General features: G+C 41.4%; 5 protein-coding genes across 10 annotated transcripts; 1 reads left to right on the top strand and 4 right to left on the bottom strand.

The window, feature by feature from the left end:
- Nucleotides 1-1,909: 1,909 nt before the first annotated feature.
- On the bottom strand, nucleotides 1,910-4,862 carry LOC18024616 (OTU domain-containing protein DDB_G0284757). Of its 3 annotated transcripts, none has more exons than XM_024159677.1 (10): nucleotides 4,661-4,858; nucleotides 4,135-4,347; nucleotides 3,846-3,919; nucleotides 3,608-3,662; nucleotides 3,423-3,497; nucleotides 3,162-3,235; nucleotides 3,034-3,082; nucleotides 2,614-2,698; nucleotides 2,447-2,503; nucleotides 1,910-2,363 (listed from the first exon to the last, which is right to left on the bottom strand). In XM_024159677.1, the coding sequence occupies exons 2-10, from the start codon at nucleotides 4,276-4,278 to the stop codon at nucleotides 2,317-2,319; spliced, it is 660 nt and encodes a 219-aa protein (XP_024015445.1). In that variant the 5' UTR covers nucleotides 4,279-4,347; nucleotides 4,661-4,858; the 3' UTR covers nucleotides 1,910-2,316. The 3 variants fall into 3 exon arrangements, with proteins under 3 accessions (XP_024015445.1, XP_006408580.1, XP_024015446.1); XM_006408517.2 differs by having other exon boundaries at nucleotides 4,135-4,334; nucleotides 4,661-4,855; XM_024159678.1 differs by lacking the exon at nucleotides 2,447-2,503 and having other exon boundaries at nucleotides 1,947-2,363; nucleotides 4,135-4,334; nucleotides 4,661-4,862.
- Nucleotides 4,863-4,986: 124 nt separating this feature from the next.
- LOC18024615 (DEAD-box ATP-dependent RNA helicase 41) lies at nucleotides 4,987-7,016 on the bottom strand. Of its 2 annotated transcripts, none has more exons than XM_006408515.2 (3): nucleotides 6,880-7,016; nucleotides 6,671-6,742; nucleotides 4,987-6,522 (listed from the first exon to the last, which is right to left on the bottom strand). In XM_006408515.2, exons 2-3 carry the CDS (start codon nucleotides 6,702-6,704, stop codon nucleotides 5,048-5,050), a joined length of 1,509 nt encoding a protein of 502 aa, XP_006408578.1. In that variant the 5' UTR covers nucleotides 6,705-6,742; nucleotides 6,880-7,016; the 3' UTR covers nucleotides 4,987-5,047. The 2 variants fall into 2 exon arrangements, with proteins under 2 accessions (XP_006408578.1, XP_006408579.1); XM_006408516.2 differs by having other exon boundaries at nucleotides 6,874-7,013.
- Nucleotides 7,017-7,022: 6 nt separating this feature from the next.
- Nucleotides 7,023-11,864, bottom strand: LOC18024614 (ATP-dependent DNA helicase At3g02060, chloroplastic). Of its 3 annotated transcripts, none has more exons than XM_024159673.1 (14): nucleotides 10,867-11,864; nucleotides 10,557-10,782; nucleotides 10,245-10,490; nucleotides 9,965-10,099; nucleotides 9,746-9,870; nucleotides 9,522-9,661; nucleotides 9,285-9,355; nucleotides 8,986-9,147; nucleotides 8,789-8,875; nucleotides 8,542-8,715; nucleotides 8,354-8,398; nucleotides 7,779-8,135; nucleotides 7,416-7,670; nucleotides 7,023-7,319 (listed from the first exon to the last, which is right to left on the bottom strand). In XM_024159673.1, the coding sequence occupies exons 1-13, from the start codon at nucleotides 11,466-11,468 to the stop codon at nucleotides 7,569-7,571; spliced, it is 2,472 nt and encodes an 823-aa protein (XP_024015441.1). In that variant the 5' UTR covers nucleotides 11,469-11,864; the 3' UTR covers nucleotides 7,023-7,319; nucleotides 7,416-7,568. The 3 variants fall into 3 exon arrangements, with proteins under 3 accessions (XP_024015441.1, XP_006408577.1, XP_006408576.1); XM_006408514.2 differs by having other exon boundaries at nucleotides 7,024-7,316; XM_006408513.2 differs by having other exon boundaries at nucleotides 7,141-7,278.
- Nucleotides 11,865-11,904: 40 nt separating this feature from the next.
- LOC18024612 (potassium transporter 4) lies at nucleotides 11,905-15,868 on the bottom strand. Its single transcript, XM_006408511.2, has 9 exons — nucleotides 15,671-15,868; nucleotides 15,022-15,262; nucleotides 14,680-14,925; nucleotides 14,466-14,516; nucleotides 14,084-14,344; nucleotides 13,880-13,932; nucleotides 13,622-13,736; nucleotides 13,289-13,543; nucleotides 11,905-13,205 (listed from the first exon to the last, which is right to left on the bottom strand). The coding sequence occupies exons 1-9, from the start codon at nucleotides 15,716-15,718 to the stop codon at nucleotides 12,112-12,114; spliced, it is 2,364 nt and encodes a 787-aa protein (XP_006408574.1). The 5' UTR covers nucleotides 15,719-15,868; the 3' UTR covers nucleotides 11,905-12,111.
- Nucleotides 15,869-16,024: 156 nt separating this feature from the next.
- Nucleotides 16,025-17,532, top strand: LOC18024613 (UPF0496 protein At3g19330). The gene is made up of 3 exons (XM_024159675.1): nucleotides 16,025-16,278; nucleotides 16,379-16,999; nucleotides 17,086-17,532. Exons 1-3 carry the CDS (start codon nucleotides 16,209-16,211, stop codon nucleotides 17,442-17,444), a joined length of 1,050 nt encoding a protein of 349 aa, XP_024015443.1. The 5' UTR covers nucleotides 16,025-16,208; the 3' UTR covers nucleotides 17,445-17,532.
- Nucleotides 17,533-17,541: the final 9 nt, after the last annotated feature.

The following is a 17,541-nucleotide window of genomic DNA, read 5'->3' as shown; positions in this document are numbered from 1 at the left end:
GCTAAACATCTGCGGTATGTTTACTATATCCATACATGATGTATTTATATATTAAAACAAGATACCTAAAATTTTTGAAATACCTCTAAACCAGTGAAGTAACCCTATGAAAATTCAATTGTATTAATAAATGATGTAATTAAAAAAATTAATTCTCCTCATTATATTTCTAAAAGACCTAATATCATTCTAACACTAGATCAATATTAACTATACTAGTTTTGAATGTTATTTTGCAGGTTTATTATTTTTCATTTATTAATTTTTTTTTAAAAAAACTCTAATACATCATGGCTAACCCTTATTAGCATGGATAATCAAAGACAAATAGGAATCCAAACTTCTGCAATCTAGTTCCCAAATTTATGTAAGATGTATATATGTTTTAGAACAATGTAACTAAAAATATTTAAAAATATATCGAAATTAATGAATTAATCCTTAAAAAAAATTAATATTTTTAATAATTAAATAAATAAATAAAATTATCCCCATCATTCTATTTCTAAAATACTTTGTAACAATCTAGTTCTAGATTAATATAAACTAATTTAATCACATTTCATACATTAAACCCTAAACCCTAAGCCTTAACTCTAAGCAACCCTAAGCCCTACAGCCTAACCCTAAGCCCTAACCCTAATTCTTTAAATTTGTATATTTATTAAATCACATTCTAAATCTTGATTAATATTAACTAATTTCAATATTAACTTTTAAACCTTAAACTCATTTTTTGAATGTTTTAGGTAAATTTGATTTTCCTGCTTATCATGAAATTTGTTTCTCTCTCTTTGCTCGATTTTGTTATACTTGTACAGCTTTGGCAACTTTAACTCTTCCTTGTTCTCATCTCTCTCTCAATTGAGTCCTTATTTTTGATGATATGTTAGTCCACACTTGAGAATTGGCACACTGCAAAGTTTATTTCTGTGTGACATGTTGGTCATTGATTCTTAGTAATGTATATATATTGCCTATGTTTTTCTGCTGTAATTAAAGTTCAGGTTCTAACTATGACAAAAAGGAACTTCACGTTCTAACTAGAACAAAAAGGAACTCATACTGTACCTATCTATTATAAATTTATAACAAGATAGCTAAAATTTTCAAAAATATATCGAGATCTGTTGAACTAGCTCTTATAGAATTCAACTCAATTAGTGATGTAATCTTCCAATGTTGTAGCTAGTAAATATTCTCCATAGTAACTTTGTAATGTTCGTCTTCAGGGTCGTGTTTTACATGCTACTAATGAGCATGGAGATTGGCATCTGCAGGCTGCAAGATCTGACCAAGCTCATGCTTAACAGGTTCTTCTAACTACTACTACCTAATCCGAGTAGAGGTGGTGATATCTATTTATGGCGCAGTGCGTCAAGATCTTTTGTGAATGAATTCTCCTCCAAGGCAACTTGGAATTATATACGAGTTTCAGCTCCACTTGTATCTTGGCATAAGATTGTGTGGTTCACAGAAGCAATCCCTCGGTGCTCTTTCATCACCTGGCTTGTTATGTTGGACTCATCTACCCACCAAGGATCGTCTTGTTCGGTCTTTCTCCTCCTCAAGGTTTTCAAGAGGTGGCAAATTGGATCTCTCAGAGTAATGCTTCAGTTAAATCTCAGCTTCGGACTATCTTAAAACTGTTGTTTCAAATCATCATCTAGCTAGTCTGGAAAAGATCGCAATGCTCGTATCTTCTCATACGTCTCCACTCCCTTCTTCAGTTTTTTCGAGCATCGGTTGACCGTATGATGAGGGACAGGCTGCTATCTTACCCGGCGCGCGTCATCTCTTCTCTTTCCCTGCTCGAGCGTTACTTCCAGCATCTAGGTTCCATTAGTTAATATCTTGTCATTTTTCGTTTATAAGCTCTTGTAATGTGGTTTCCACAATTATGTAAAACTTATTATTGGTATGAATCTTAACATCTTGTACCCAAAAAAAAACTTTGTAATGTCTTTACAATGATAAATGAAATAAGAAGTTAAAAACAAAAACAAAACAAAAAACGTGGAAAATAAAGTTTTGAGCTTCAAGGATACAAATTCGCTCGAAAAGCTTGAAACATTTATCTTGTTGGAGTAATTTTCTATTCGCGACGTTATTAAAACTGTCATATTGTCTTCGCGTTGGTACTTGACTCAATGACTCTATCATATTCGTCTTAGAAATGTTACAGCTAAAGCTAGTTCGTGTGTATACAGAAGTGAGAAAGAAGAGTTCTGGCGTATACAAATGTTGGCTTATGCACAAAACTGATAGAAATATAGGAAAAAGATGAAGTTCTGAGACGAGTGAGAGGCCTACGGTCTAGAACAACCAATGTTTTCTCTTTGGCTTCTGCTGAACTGGAGCAGCTGCACTCAGAAAGGAAGATCATAATCAGTGTTCTCAAGCACAAAGTCACCATTTCGTTACATTTCCAAAACACAAAACAAACCTTGAATATCGTATAACGAGTTATAATGCACCTCTGACCAGAAACTTAACCATAACTCTGAACCATTCCAACGAAATAAAGCCACAACTTTTGTAAGATTGCATAGATGTTACTTCAGATCAAGTAGCGACAAGTGAATGTGAAAAGAAATATTTTCCGAGTCTCACCGCGCTTGGGTGCTTGGTACTGAGGCATAATTTCAACGAAACAAGTGTCTCTGAAGGATGTCAGCAGGCATATCTTTGCTGCAAACTGTTCAAAGGGAGATACATGGAAAAATTGTAAGAACAAAGGGATAACTAAAAGTTATTGGCTATTCTCAGAGGCACTGGGACCTAATGCGAAAAGGGTATGTAATCTGTATGTGGTTACTTTACATGGCTTCTCGAGGATATGTAAATGTTACCTCTTTCAATATCCATATGAAAAAGGAAAAAAAAAAAAGGACATGAAGAAGACTGTGAATAAAGCAACAGAATTGTCTTCTTAAGAATTAGAGCAAGTAATATGAGAACAAAGTAAAGATCATTATTTAGGTACATCTTAAGTAGTGAGTGCTATGAATATTGAGACAAAAGGAAATTTACCCTATCTGCCGCAGCTTGTAGGGTAACATGGTCTCCCCATTCTCCAGGTCTGTCATTCATGTAACTTTCTAAATCAAACAAAGTAGCTTAGAAGACTAATGAGAAATGAATATGTTTGCACAACATACTTTGCCATCCTTTTGTAATATCGTTTGTATTTCATCGGAACATAGCTTTCGTACATAGAACGATTGTCCTTGAGCTGCAGCAACAAGAAAAAACAATGGGACAACTAGGCACGGAAAGGAATGTGTGCACCTAATTTCCAAACAGATATCAATCTCACATAAGAATTTGTCCAACTTCAACAATTAATGCTAATTATAAAACACAGTCATATAGGTGGTCACTGCTTCTGTTCATCGCTCATTACTCATAAGACATGTCACCTGTTTAACAACTTCTCCCCTAACTTGCTTGTGGTACTCTGAAGATCGGTACAACTGGTCAGAAAGTGCTCGGAACTGAAAAGACTCAAATTTATCTATAAGATACGAGTACGGAGTACCCGAGCAGAGAGAGTAAGAAAAAAAATGAGATGAAGAAGATAGTTTGAAATCAAGCCTCCATTCACCTGGCAGTTTCCATCACCAGAGACCTTCAACTCACACAAACCATAAACATTTAGCCTGCAAGACGATCAAACTTAAGGAATTAACAATTAAATCTGAAAGAAAGCATCCTAGGGGATTACTCTCAGCTTGACTGACTAGGAGGAAACATTTTACAATGATTACACTAACATATTCACAAGAACGAGTGAGCGTCCTAGGTAGATTGAGAAAAGAAGAAGAAGAGATCATCAGAAAAACCTTTGAAGAAGGCGTTGGTGATCCAAGGTGGCATCATTTAAGTTGGGAATATAAGAATTTATCCGTGGAACATGCTGCAAAACAAGAACATATATATAGATAGATAGATATATATATATATAAAGAGAGAGAGAGAGAGAGAGAGAGAGAGAGAGAGAGAGAGAGAGAGAGAGAGAGAGAGAGAGCTAAGTATGTAGAAAGGTTTCATTCTGTACAATAAAATCTATAGCGATACTCTTGCATTCGTTGTGATTTGTAGTTGTACGAAAGGGACTAGAACCAAACTTACAGGCACGGGAGCAAGATTGGAGAGGCGTCTGCCTACTGCACCATCTAGTTTAGTGTACTCTTCAGATAACATAAGAGCAATCATCCGATCGTCTTCTGTATCCTTTTGACTGCTCCAAGAGGTTGAACTCGAAGAGTCTCCCATGTTTTCTTGTAAAGTAGTATTTGCTCCAACAAGTGAAGAAAGAAACTCTTGTAATCCTACAATAGGAAGCTGGACCACATTATGAAGGAAATTTTCATCGATTTGAGTAATGGTCGTGGCCTAAACTATGTGTTCCTCGTGAGGAAAAATTGGAAGATCAAGACATGATAACGGAGCCGCCAGAAGATGACAGAGAACATGAAACCGGAAAGAGAGAGCGCAAGGATAAAAGGAAAGTGGAAAATTTGGTTACGTAAGGAGAAAAAATGCACAAATCGATAGGATCTGGGAATGAGCCAATCATCAACCACCATCGGGATGATGATCGGATCTAAAAACAGATGGAAAGGATAAGGATTCCAAAGAGCAGAAAAGATGATACCTTCTGATGCGACGGAGATGAGAAGAGAAGCAAGTAGGTGTCGACGACCTTCTCTTTGACGGCTTCAGGGATTTTGGGTGGAATAAAGTTCGGCTCTTTTCACCACTAAATTAAGACATTGGCAGTTGGTTGGCGGGTATCTTACGACAGTCCAGCAAAACCGCGTTCTTTTGTCCTACCCATAAGTCAATCTCCCTTCTTTTTAATAAATACAACTTTGTGTTAGCCAATAATAACGTTCAACAACCCATAAGTCAATGTATTTTCTTTCGTATTCGCATCTGAATCTTAACAAAGTAAACCCTTTTTCCGTATTCGTTATATCCTTAACATCTCAAGTCTTCATTTCTTTCTTTAAAATATACATTCGGATCGAGGTCATACAATTCAGTAACCAACCCTCCTCTTCTTGTTGTGCATTTCCTTGGATGTAAAATTGATAAGTTCCTTAGGTATGGCTGCTCCACAACTTTTTAAAGCCGCAGCCAAATCAGGGAATAGATTTCTGCTGTCCTCATTCACAAACAAAATGGCACTGCCCTGGTCCCCCATCCTAGAGGCCCTGCCAATTACATGTATGTACTCCTTGATGGTATTAGGCATGTCAAACACTATTACCTGCCTTACCACCAAGAGGTCAACACCTCGGCCTAGAACTCCAGTTGATACAAGAACAGGCACCTCTCCACCCAAAAACGAACCCATTACATCTCTTCTCTCCTTCATTGGCTTCTCCCCATGGATCGAGAGAGCTTTTATTCCGGTGACCACAGTTATCGCATTAGCCAAGAGATCTGCTCCAACTCTCGAACTCACATAGACAACAGCTGGGGGCTTGAAATGGTTTTGACTTCTAAGTATCTCAAAGAGCTTCTGTTTCTTTTGCTTTGCATCAACCCAGATAGCTAATTGGTTGACAGCCTTGTTAGGTCTGTTGGATTTACCGATGGTTACCAAAACCATTTCCTTCGCTAGAGACCCTCCCACCTTCTCCACCTCTCTTGAGAGTGTGGCAGAGAACAGCAAGACCTGTGGTTGCGGTAAGGCCCAAAATATCTGCATCACCTGATCCCTGAAGCCTCTCTGAAGCAGGCAGTCAACCTCGTCCAGCACAAACATCGTAATACTATCTAATTTGATGGCGTGCTTTGTTAGAAGGTCCACAAACCGACCTGGGGTACCAATGATTAATTCCACACCTTGCTGAATGCGGTAGAGTTGTCCAGACATGGGATCACCACCAACAACGAGTGCAGTCTTAAATGGCAGTCCCTTTCCGAGCATCTTTGCCTGATATTCAACTTGGACGCAGAGCTCTCTAGTCGGAGCCAAAACCATAGCCAATGGGCTCTTTTGGTCTGAGGGATGCTCAGAGCGATACCTTGTACAACGAGAAACAATAGGAACAAGAAATGAAGCCGTCTTCCCGGAGCCTGTGTCTGCTGAAGCGAGCAGACTTTTGCCGCTTAATGCAGCTGGAATTGCTTGCATCTGGATAGGAGTGGGAAAGTCATATCCAGCCGTTTCTAAGTTGAGAAGAAGCTTAGGAGGAAGGCCACATGAACTGAAAGTCAAGACAGGAGGAGGGACTAGTGCTCCTTGGACATGAATGTCAAGCTTGCTTCTAAGCAGTTGAGCATCGGTGAAAGAAGATCCTGGTTCTCTAACATAGAAACACTCATCTGTGGCAGGAAACACTCTAGTGTTGTCAACCCTTGTCAAGACAGTTTGCTTACACTGGAGGCTGCAGATGTCATCATTGCTCTCGTCACAAATGTACTCACCGTAACGACCGCAGATAACACATATAGGCTCCCCGAGAAGAGGGGGTCTTTGATCTATAGACTTTTGTTTGATACCATCTACAACAACGATGATTAAAGAAAGAAAAAAGAAGATGAATCGATCAGCGATATCAGGTGTCAGATCTCATGTCAGAAAAGGAGAGGCGATGCAATAAGAATTACAAACTGCTATAAGATATAGACATCGTACAGAGTACAAACTAACCAGGGAGGTGCGGGATGCGGCCTTCCTCGTTCATAATCGTAAGATGATTTATTCAGAGAATCCAGCCAGCTTCTGTAAACATATGCACAAGATCAATCAGCAAAACCATCGTCGACGATAGGAAAAAAAAAAACTAGCACATGGAACCAGAGTTGCACTACTACAGGACAGAAATTGAGATAATAAAGAACGAAATTATCAACCAATACGTATTCGCTCGCAAACAGAAGAATTTTCCGGTCGTAAGGTGGGTTGATCAATCGCTCGCTAGGAAGAGGAAGATGAAGAGGAAGAAGAACCAGAATCAGACAACTGGGCCCGCAAAGATGTTTGGAGTAATGATATCTTAATGGGCTTTTTACTGGGCCATAAACGATCATGCTCAGGGCTGGTTTTGGTAGCTACAAACAACAAGAAGTCCCAGAAAACTACATTATACCAGTTCTTCTTACACTATTTTATACACCCACAATATACAACATACAATAGATTTCCAAAACTTCACTAACTCGTAATTGGTTGATGATCTAATAGTGAGAAATGGCCAGATAGAGTCATGCTTCCTGCTGCATGGAATATATCCCAAAGATGGACAGTTTTCATCATCCCTGGTAGAAACCTCGTCAAACGATTTGAGTGTGAGTAGCTGCTGGGAGCGGGAACAGGATAAAAGAGGAAGGATTAGGAAAGGCCTTTGTTGTTGATGCGATCAACAGTTGAGGCGATCAGGTTGAGACGTGCGTACCTGATTATAATGCTGCCCCTCGTATATACTTATATGCAGATTTTATTCCTTCTGTGTTCTAGTCTATGAAGGCAACTCCACAGCAACACAAGTGCTGAGGAGTCCCTCTTCTTCCAACACATCCTACACGCAAGCAAAACTGTGAATTGGGGACTAATATTTGATAAGAGCAGGAAGTGATGCATGAAGTTCTGACAAGCACTGGAACATCCAGTTCAGTAACTGTTCTCTTGGTAGCTCCAACAGAAGTTCTGCCTGCACATATCGTGTAAAGCCCTTGAGTTTTCATCTTAAGCGTTGCATGAAATAGATCATGCAAAATCAAGCCAGACCTCAACACTACTAATTTGCTCATAATTATACCATTATTTGATCTCCTTCGTGTATCAAGGAGCTTCGGTAAACGTCACAAGTCATGGAATCTTTGATCAGATTGAACACCTTCTTACTCATATTTGTTTTCATGACAACTATCTTGCCTGATGCATAAATTCTGTTAACTCCAAGATCAGCCGCCATGCGTCTCACATACAGCTTCTTTAAAATAATCTCCATGGAGTAAGGTTCTTTCCCATATTGGCGACGCAGGTTTTCTGTGAATTGCATTAGACTCCACATATCTTTCTCAGCTGCTTTTTCAGCTTCATTGATGATCTCCATCGGATTTTCCAGGTAATTTACATACTCCGACGGAAGCCGAGGATTTATATCTATGTCAATCTGGAATAGAGAGCAAAAAGGAAATTAGAAGCGTGTTAAGTGCTACAGTTTGAGGCATAACAACTCAATATAAATTTGAACTTCTCCAGTTACTCCTGCACAAACAACGGACCTAATAACTATCATATCTGGCCCTCATAATACACTTGGAAATATTTGATCTTGTTTTATTTTAGTCAAATGCAACACCTTTCTTACAAGTTTAAAATGGAATATACCTTCACCAGGTTATATGGAACCGAAAATATACGGAGTTCCTCAACCTGGAAACAACCAAAAAGATTGACTCACAAGTCAATAACCAAGCCCAATTTAAAAACAAAAGGCAAAAAGAAAAAACAAAAAAAAAAACAAAAGGCTCGTCAAGTCAGAGAGAATGTAGAAGGAGATGTTAAACATAAAATACCTTGGACAGACTCTCAAAAAGCATTTCAAAGAAGAGATCGATGCCGACGTTACCAACATCCCCAGTCTGTTGTTCACCAAAGATTGTCCCAAAACCTCTTATACCCATATCCCTCTCCGCAAGTTGGAAACCTTGTCCAAGCTCACGGCACTCTTCAAGAGCACTAAGCCTTTCCTGCATAGTTAGCTTGTACTTTACATTCCAGAGTCTGATAAGGGAATAGAACGAATAAAAACGCCTCCAATACCAGTGCTTGATCAGAGAGCAGCGATTTATCAGGATAAAACAGGTAGGCATGAGCTTCCTTATCAGCCCGGCCAACCCTTCCACGCAACTGTTGACAGCAATAAGAGGAAGATATATAAGAAGCTACTCACCTTTCTTTGCCAGGGCTAACTACAATAGCAATGATGAAAGAATAAAGCAAACAATTAATTTTGACACCTGGTACAACTGAGCGAGCCCAAATTGTTGAACATCCTGAATGATTATGGTATTTGCATTTTGAATATCAAGTCCGCTTTCAACAATATTAGTGCATATGAGGATTTTGATCTTTCCTTGCGCAAATCTCTCCATGGTTTCCTCTAGTTGTTTTGAGTATTGCTGTGTATACATCAACGTAGCAGGATGATCAATGATAGGGGGCAACAGCATTGCTTAGGAGGGTTCCTTAAATATGTGCTATATCTTATGAATGAGCATCCAAATGTCTAGTACTGCTAAGAAAGGCCACAACATACCTTTCCATGTGCCATAGCAATGTCAATATCTGGAAATGCTTCTTCAAGAAAATTCATCACTTCCTCTAGCCCTGATAAGGAAAAATAAAGTGGTAACTCGATAATGGAAAAATGTTATGGCTGGCAATGACAAAGAGAATTCCATGGTCTCTGATTCAACTTGTGTCTAAGACCAGAGGTAAGGTAGTCATAGTAAGAGATAATACAGAGAAGACAAAGCTTATAATGCAATTCTACCTTTAATCCGAGGCAGGACGTAGAAAACTTGGCCACCACGATCTAGCTCATTTTTTATCGCTTCGATCACCTTTTCCTTACGGAATGATGAAAGATGTGTTTTTATTGGAATCCTCTCCGGAGGCGGTGTGGAGATTAAACTAAAACAAGGGAGCATCAAAGAGTAATTAGTCTCATCAAATTCTATCAGTGAACATAGAATCTGAAACACATCCTGTTGCAACCTGGCATCCCGGAATCCAGTCAAAGCTAAGTATAGTGTCCTTGGTATGGGTGTAGCGGATAGAGTAAGAACATCAACTGATGTTTTGAAAGATGCAATCTTTTCTTTCTGCTTGACCCCAAATCTCTGTAGAGTAAAAGAGAGACTTTGATTAACTAATCCAAGTTTCCTTCAGAGACCATGGCATAAACAACTAATTTTCAACGAATTTGAACACAACCTGTTCCTCATCGACCACAAGGAGGCCTAGATTACTGTACACAACACGGCTTCCGAGAAGTGAGTGAGTACCTACAATGATATTGAGATCTCCGTTTTTTATCATTTCCAAATACTCCTCCTTCTCGGCTTTGGTCTGCACGATGTCGAAAGAGTAACTGTGGTCAATTCCAGGTAAAATCATGAACAACTTACACTGAGCGGACAGCAGAGGGTTTCTATGCATTGAACTGTATAGCATTCATAGAAGAATTTATCAAGAGAAACAGTGATCTCAATACCTGAAACCGACTTAAAAGGCCGACTTTAATTTGTGGATACAAGGAAAACCGCTCTGAGATTACATCGTAATGTTGCTTCGCCAATACAATTGTCGGTGCTAAAACCATAGCTTGTTTTCCAGCTGAGACCACACAAAAGATGGCCCGTAGAGCAACCTCTGTTTTACCAAAACCAACGTCTCCACAGATCAATCGGTCCATTGGTGTTTCTCTCTCTGTCAAATCCTTGTCGACATCAAGGAAAGCCTGCAAGGAGAAGTCAGCTTGAGTGAAGGGATATAAATGATGAAAAGTAAGAGATAGCAGCAATACCTGCTTCTGGTCAGGTGTAGCGTTATAAGGAAATTGAGCCGCAAAATCAGCCATGATGGGGTTTTTGGGATAGGGATATCTCTTCTGTCTAAGCCTATGAAGATATAGCTCCATCAAGTCAACGACCATTTTCTGAATTGCGACTTTTCCTTTGGTCTTTCTTCTTTCCCAAACACTAGTGTCACTCAGCCGACTCAAAGTCCGAGGCCGTTTGGTCTCATTTGGACTGGAAGAGACAAAGACAAAAAGCAAGTCAAAAACTGTGAGTTGGAGAGAAATAAGAGGTTGCAAGTTGCAAGAGAAGACGTACAGATTGTATCGGTAGAGCAGACGCGAGGCCTGCTTGAGGGGAAGCTTGGCCATGCCGTCTGCATACTCGATAAAGACATATTCGAGGGGCTCTGAAGAATCCTTGGGGACGTCAAACTTTATCCCAACAAAACGCCCAATCCCAACTTTCTTGTGCACCACATAATCACCGGAAAGGAGACTGTAAGGGTCAACCTTGTAGCTAAAACCACCGCCGGAACCGGTCTCTGTACCTTGCCTAACGCCCTTGAGCTTCTGCAGACCCCTCTCTTGTTGTTCCTTGACCATCTGAATGTACTTGTCGGCCTCCTCGGAGTCCATGGCCGGCCGAGAGGTCTCTCTCTTGCCGAGGTCCCGCCGAATCCTCTCGTTGAGGAGGGAAATTGAATCGTTTTCCGCAAACTCCTGCTTCTCTCTCCATCTGGTAGGTTTTGCGGCAGTTGCGGAGAGAGAGGAAACAGCGACTAATGGAAGAGATGATGAGTTTCGGGCGAAGGAGGAGCGCCTGAGAGTGAAGAGTCTCCGTGGCGGAGGAAAGGAGTAGAGCTTGAAGACGAGGGGTGTAGTAGACACCAGGTCGGGATTTGGGAGCAAAGATGTCATTTTTAACAAGAATCCTAGAGGGGGTTTATGTTTTTATGAAAGACAAGGGGATAATGAAGAGAGAGAGAGAGAGAGAGAGAGAGAGAGAGATGCTTATTGGCTTAATACTTAAAAAGATTTAAGAGAGTGGTTTGGTTTACATACGGGAGGCGGAGGAGCACCACCAACTCCAAGTTGTCTGATCTATTGGATTGTACGGAACTCGGTAAGGTTCAAGTTGGGGAGAGAAACTAGAATCCCAGCAAGTGTGGGATTGCCAAGTCAGCGCCTTAAGGCAACGGAACATCACACGGGAGTTTCAGTTTCTACGTCGGAGTTTAGGGCAGAATCCCTGGACGTCTTGGGACAACAAAAACCAGAGTTGTTGATTTGAGTGAATGTGTGGTTCAGTTTTTGCCGTCTCAGGAGATGCCGGTTCGTGAAACATTTGGTGGGATTGATTATTGTTTGTATAAGATTTCATCATCAAATTATACACAAAAGCATTTGGTGGGAAACAAATGATATAGAACGGATGATATAAAATATTTTTTATCTTCTTCGTTTTCAGCCTGGCTTTCCTGATGCCCTTGTTTTTGGGGACAGTTAAAAACATGTGATCATCAATCAAGTGTTGCCTTTTTTTTTTCTTTTGGTGGTTGGCTTAAACATAGTAAATCATGCCAACTTCAATGAGGCTGATGTGAGGAATGTTGAGTGCAACAGCTGGGCCTCTGCAGTTCTTCCTGAGAAACGAGTAGCCCATATCAATTGTCAGCTTCTTCAACCAGGAAGAGGATTTCCTCGACTTGACATACGAGTGACCCATAACATATGCAACACCTGCCTCTTTCGCCCCTATCAGATCCATCAGCTCTTCCCTCACAGAGCACTCCATCCCACGACTTGGCGGCATTAACCCGAACCTCACACGCCTCCTCCTCACTTGCCCTTGCGGATACTCATCCTCGTACACTGAACGCAAGCTCTGCAGGGTCATGGATTTACTGCTCTGTATCGTCGCAAAATCATACTCCTCTACCTCTGAAACCGTCATGATCGAGTTGGAGAGACTCTTGTGGCTACTTAACACCGCCATTCTCCCATCATAAGACTGAGACTCAGAAGCCGAGGACTGGAGCTCGCCTGCTTCCATCTGGATGAACTCCGCTATGCTCTGTATCACCTGATTCTCAAAGTCCCCGTCCTCCCGTTGAATGTCCTTGTACCCATACCTCACTATGCACCTGTACATTCGATAAGGCTTTGGGCATACACGGCCAATGAGGAAGCGCTCTTCAGGTAAAACATGAGGCACTGGAACTGATTTCACACAAACAAACACCACAACTTTATGGAATGCCGGGATGTTGGTGACGAAGTGAGAGAAGATTGCAGGGACTCCCGTTGCAAGTTCTGAGTATACAAGTCCTATTCCAGGCACACGGACAATACCAAGACTAGGTCCTAGTCCCAGCAACCACTTCAGTGATACTTTGTTATGAAGATCAAAGCTGTATTTCCTGCGAGTACCATAGTGCCACACATACATGGCCGTCATAAATATTAACGCCAGCACCAAAGGTACCCAACCACCCTGGGGAACTTTCATGAGCGCTGCTGAGAGGTAGACACCTTCGACTATCCATAGAGTTCCAAGGAACAAAATCGCCAGAAAACAACTCTTCTGCCAAACCACAACTATAACAAGAGCCATGAGGAACGTTGTGATGAACATTACTATTATGCAGGCGAGTCCTGTGAGTAACGAGAAAAACCACCATCAAGCAATCAGATCCTGGAGAGGGAAAAATGTATATTCCAATGAACAGAATGTTTACCATAGCCATTTCCAATCAAAGTTGTGTCCCGAAAACCTATAGCTACTGCAAGAGTCAGGATCATCAGGATCCAGTTGATCTCTGGGATATAGATCTGTCCAAATACATGCTTCCAAGTATGGACTACTTTGACGCGTGGGAAGCACCCAAGAGCATGACATTGTTTGATTATTGAGAACGTAGCGGTTATCACAGCCAGACTGCCAACAATGGCTGCAAGTGTGGCAATGACAAAGACTGGCCAGAAAACTGGATCTGCATGAAGGACCAGAATTGTCATTACCTCAAGGAAGCAAGTGAATTTTAAACACTGGTGTGTCAGATTAAACAAACCTGGGATTGAATTGTAAAAACTGTTTGGAATAGACTTGAGGTTCTTTGACAAGAAAGCTGCCTGGCCCATGTATTGTACAACCAGACAAGGGTACACAACAGCGGCGAAAGCAAGCTGCACAGAACAAAAAGAAGTAAATTGTAACCAAAAAATGCTGCGCAAGCATGGACATATAATGAAGGATAACTAGCAAGGCTGTAGAGAAGTCGTGGGTGAAAGAAATGATGTACACCACTAGACCTGAAACCTCTACTTACTCTGATTGAGACCGAGGTGAAATGGCCAAGATTTGCAAACATAGCTTCAGTGCCTGATGAGACAGTGATAATCACTTTAGCGAACGAGCTCATAAGAACGTTCATTCCAAGGTAAAAAGAAGAAGACGTAGTAAATACGGGATTCAAGACAAACAGAAAAAACAAATAATTTATGTTTCTGTCTTGATCCAGAACCAGAACTACCTGTAACAGAAAGAAGAACCCCTCCAAGAGAAATCCAGCCATCTTGACCAGTCACTCTGAAGAATTTGATGATATAAAGCGGGGAAAGTGCATGTAATATCTTCGGATTCCAGTGTATTATGTTGTATAAACCGATCAAGAGTATTGAAATAAGCCAGATGATCACAATTGGTGCAAACATAAAAGCTACCCTGTGAGTACCACAGTGTTGCAAAGCAAACAGGCCAACCAATATGACACAGGCAAGAAACAGGAGTTCCCCTGCAGTGGTTTAAGTAAAGACCTTCAGATATTCCTCCAAAACAAAAAAAAAAGTCCACAAGATGGAACCAAACAACAATCAAAACGTGATACAAGCACATGGTGGCAACCAGCATTATACCATCAGTCGATTTCTTCTCTGTAGCTTGCAAACCTGACATGGACGACAGAACTGCAAGAAAGCAGGAGTGATTTATAGTCTCGGTCAAAAAATATACTGGTGAATAGAAAAAGAATGATGCTCTCGGAGAAGGTGATTTCAACAGAAAGAAACAAAGGATAACAATGAAAGCGACAACTCCGAATAAAATATGTAGGAGATGGGAACACTTAACCTGATATTGCTGGAGTCAAAACCCCGTCTCCTATAACCATAGCAGCTCCAAATAGTACAACAACCAGCAACGCCGTCCTCAGCCTTTTGTGCTTTTCAAGGATTCTTGTAAATGGGGATGAAGTTCCAGTATCCGTGGACGGACCACACTTGTAAGCTGAGAGCTCCTCATCAGCAGCTTGCTGGTTAGGAAGTAAGCTAAGCTTCGCATGCCTACAAAGCAGCGAATAGAGAGCAAATGTCCCCCCTGGAGACGCAAAAACAAAAACAAGAGATTCAATTATTTCCCGAGGCTCTTAATATGGCAGAAGACTAGAGATGTAAGTTGGAAAACAGACTGCACCTTCTCCATTGTCATGGGCACTCAGTAATACAAGAACGTACTTGAGAAGGGGAATCAGCGTGAGGGTCCAGAAAATTAAAGAGAATGCACCAAATACGGCTTCCTCGTTCTGATGGTTGCGCAACGTGCCGATAAATGTGCTACGATACACATAGAGAGGGGATGTACAGAGGCTGCCGTAGACTACACCAAAGCTCTGGTAGGCCAAAATCAAATTCCTCGAGATATTCACCCAAGAAAGCTGAACGAATGGATATTAAGAAGAATTCAGTATGCCGGAAAACAGAGAAATGAAGATGGATGCAGAAAAACAAAGGTAGGAAGAAGAATTCCCAAGTGACAAGCATATAAGAACAGTTTAGTGCGCTTTTGTTTTCTTTCTTTTTTTTTTTTTTTAAGATTAAAGGAGACAAGAAGAAAAAAAGCAGTCAAGCCAAACAATATGTGAGACCGGCGAAAACAAGTCAAGAGCTTTGGTTTTGGACAAGAATTGTAAGCATAAGATGTGCGTGAGTTTGGACTAGGAACTAGTATAACTGCGCCAACAAGAGGAAGTGATTATGACTATGTTCAGGTTAGCTTCTCGACACGCTCTAAGGGTTTTCTCTCCCAATCATCGCGATTTACAAGTGGGCAGAAGGGAACTAACTTGAGAAGGATTCCCAGTGGAAGAGACTCCAGATTCCGCGGCCGCCATCGCCACCGCCGTTGTCGAAAGAAAAAAAGAAAAACAATTCAAGAATCTTTCGTCGAGCTCTTTCTCTTCTTACACCGTCCTTAAACGCAACACATCTTATCTCTAATGAATCTATCTATATTTTGTTTACGCAATCAGCCGAGGAGTTTTGTTCCTTTCCCATCTCTATTTTAATCTTCTTATCTACATTAAGCTCTATTTAATTCCTTCATTAATTTAATTTAATCCATTTTTCATTAAGATTCTGTCTCCCTCGACTTCCTTCCTCGGGCTGAGCTCCAGAGGTAATTAGCAAGTTTTAATGGACTCTAATTACAAAACAAGAGGTTATTTTACCTTGGCAAGCGAGCGAAACAGTCGAACAAAACACAATGGGTTGGGCTAATTAGGCACAAGTAGAGAGATACGTAAGTTGCTTGCTTTTGGCCATATATCATTCTCAACGCTCTTTGTTGTTCTGCCTTGAACAAGCAGCTTCCTATTCATGTAGATGCCGCTGCACTGTCTCTCCTTCGACACAGCCTCTCCAGGCGACGACCCTCTTCCCAATCCTCCCCTAGGTATGTATGCAATGCAAACGCAATGCGACTCTTTCTTCGTTTTCTCTTTTGCACACCACGTGTTTGTTGAAATGCCTTTCTTAACGAGCTTCGTCTACAGAGGCCGTGGCCTCCTCTTCCAGAAACGCTTCCAATCCCTCTCCCAACTTTAACCTCAGCCGCGAGTTGGCTCACGCTTTTCAGACCCCATCCTACCACGACATACGTTCACGGGTTCACGTGGTTGATCCCTCCCACTCCCACTCCCAGCATCATCATCATCATCTGCTCATCCAACCGGACGTCGGTGGTGATCGGACCGAGCTGCTTCTCTCTCAAGTTCTCCAACCAAACAAGGAATGCGTCCAAGAATCTCTTGCCCACGCCAAGTCAACTACACTCACCCATCTCATCTCCGCTTACTTCCAACACAGCGAAGACGCCACCCGCCTCTGCTTGAATCTTTACCAAAGCGTCCACAGCGCTCGCCACCTCTACACACCCCTCTTTGACCTCTTCCACATCCTTCCCTCTGATTCCCACGCCATTGACGAGTCCCTCTGTAACTTGGCTTTCGACGTTTTCCTCAAGCTCGACACTTTTGACAACCCTTTCTCATCCTCTCCGGAATCCCACAGCTTTCGAGGGACTCAGTTATGTTTCTCCCAGCTCAAGCACAAGCTTGATGCCCGTCTCCGTAAGTCTAGGTCACGGGTCCGCCTCCTCCACCATGCCACAGCTGGTTCTGCCTTCTGTCTTTTGTTGTTGCCGTTGCTGCTTCTGCGGCTGTTATTGCCTCTCATGCACTTCCAACCCTTGTTGTTGCAGGTCCCCTGTGCAGTCCCTACCTACCTCACAGTTTGAAGAAGAAGGAGTTGACTAACATTTCTCAGCTCAATGCTGCTGCCAAGGGAACTTTTGTGCTCAACAAAGATCTCGACACCATTGACCGTCTTGTCTCCCGCCTGCACACGGGGATTGAGTACGACAAGCTTTTCATTCGACTTGGATTGGAGAGGGGGAGGGACGTGTATTCAGTTCAGGAGATTTTGAAACAGCTTCGCAAGAGCCACCTTAACCTCACCCATCAGCTCAAGGATCTTGAGGATCATATCTGCCTTTGGTTCACCAACGTTAACAAAGCTAGATCCTTGCTCCTTCAAGAGATCCATCTTCCCCGAATGTAAACAACTTTTTCTATCAGCTTATATATATATTTTTTTGGTTCTTACAGTAGCCTGATATTACGGGTAATTGTTCATAGACTTGCCTGCCATAACACTT

Source organism: Eutrema salsugineum, unplaced genomic scaffold (assembly GCF_000478725.1).
Source record: "Eutrema salsugineum unplaced genomic scaffold, Eutsalg1_0 scaffold_13, whole genome shotgun sequence".
In the NCBI taxonomy this organism is placed as follows: Eukaryota; Viridiplantae; Streptophyta; class Magnoliopsida; order Brassicales; family Brassicaceae; genus Eutrema; species Eutrema salsugineum.
This window is presented reverse-complemented; position numbering and strand designations above follow the sequence as displayed.

Coding starts and splice junctions, on each gene's coding strand:
- LOC18024616 (XM_024159677.1), bottom strand. CDS start 4,278: ATGGGAGACTCTTCGAGTTCAACCTCTTGGAGCAGTCAAAAGGATACA. Junction 3,083..3,161: donor TATTACAAAAGGATGGCAAA/GTATGTTGTGCA, acceptor CATGAATGACAG/ACCTGGAGAATGGGGAGACC. Junction 2,699..3,033: donor TACAAGCTGCGGCAGATAGG/GTAAATTTCCTT, acceptor CCCTTTGAACAG/TTTGCAGCAAAGATATGCCT.
- LOC18024615 (XM_006408515.2), bottom strand. CDS start 6,704: ATGAACGAGGAAGGCCGCATCCCGCACCTCCCTG. Junction 6,523..6,670: donor CCGCATCCCGCACCTCCCTG/GTTAGTTTGTAC, acceptor TCGTTGTTGTAG/ATGGTATCAAACAAAAGTCT.
- LOC18024614 (XM_024159673.1), bottom strand. CDS start 11,468: ATGACATCTTTGCTCCCAAATCCCGACCTGGTGTCTACTACACCCCTC. Junction 8,136..8,353: donor TTCCATATAACCTGGTGAAG/GTATATTCCATT, acceptor TCTCTATTCCAG/ATTGACATAGATATAAATCC. Junction 7,671..7,778: donor ACGAAGGAGATCAAATAATG/GTATAATTATGA, acceptor CGATATGTGCAG/GCAGAACTTCTGTTGGAGCT.
- LOC18024612 (XM_006408511.2), bottom strand. CDS start 15,718: ATGGCGGCCGCGGAATCTGGAGTCTCTTCCACTGGGAATCCTTCTCAA. Junction 14,926..15,021: donor TGCCCATGACAATGGAGAAG/GTGCAGTCTGTT, acceptor TTGCGTCTCCAG/GGGGGACATTTGCTCTCTAT. Junction 13,737..13,879: donor TCACCTCGGTCTCAATCAGA/GTAAGTAGAGGT, acceptor TGTTCTGTGCAG/CTTGCTTTCGCCGCTGTTGT.
- LOC18024613 (XM_024159675.1), top strand. CDS start 16,209: ATGCCGCTGCACTGTCTCTCCTTCGACACAGCCTCTCCAGGCGACGAC. Junction 16,279..16,378: donor TCTTCCCAATCCTCCCCTAG/GTATGTATGCAA, acceptor CTTCGTCTACAG/AGGCCGTGGCCTCCTCTTCC. Junction 17,000..17,085: donor CCTCCACCATGCCACAGCTG/GTTCTGCCTTCT, acceptor TTGTTGTTGCAG/GTCCCCTGTGCAGTCCCTAC.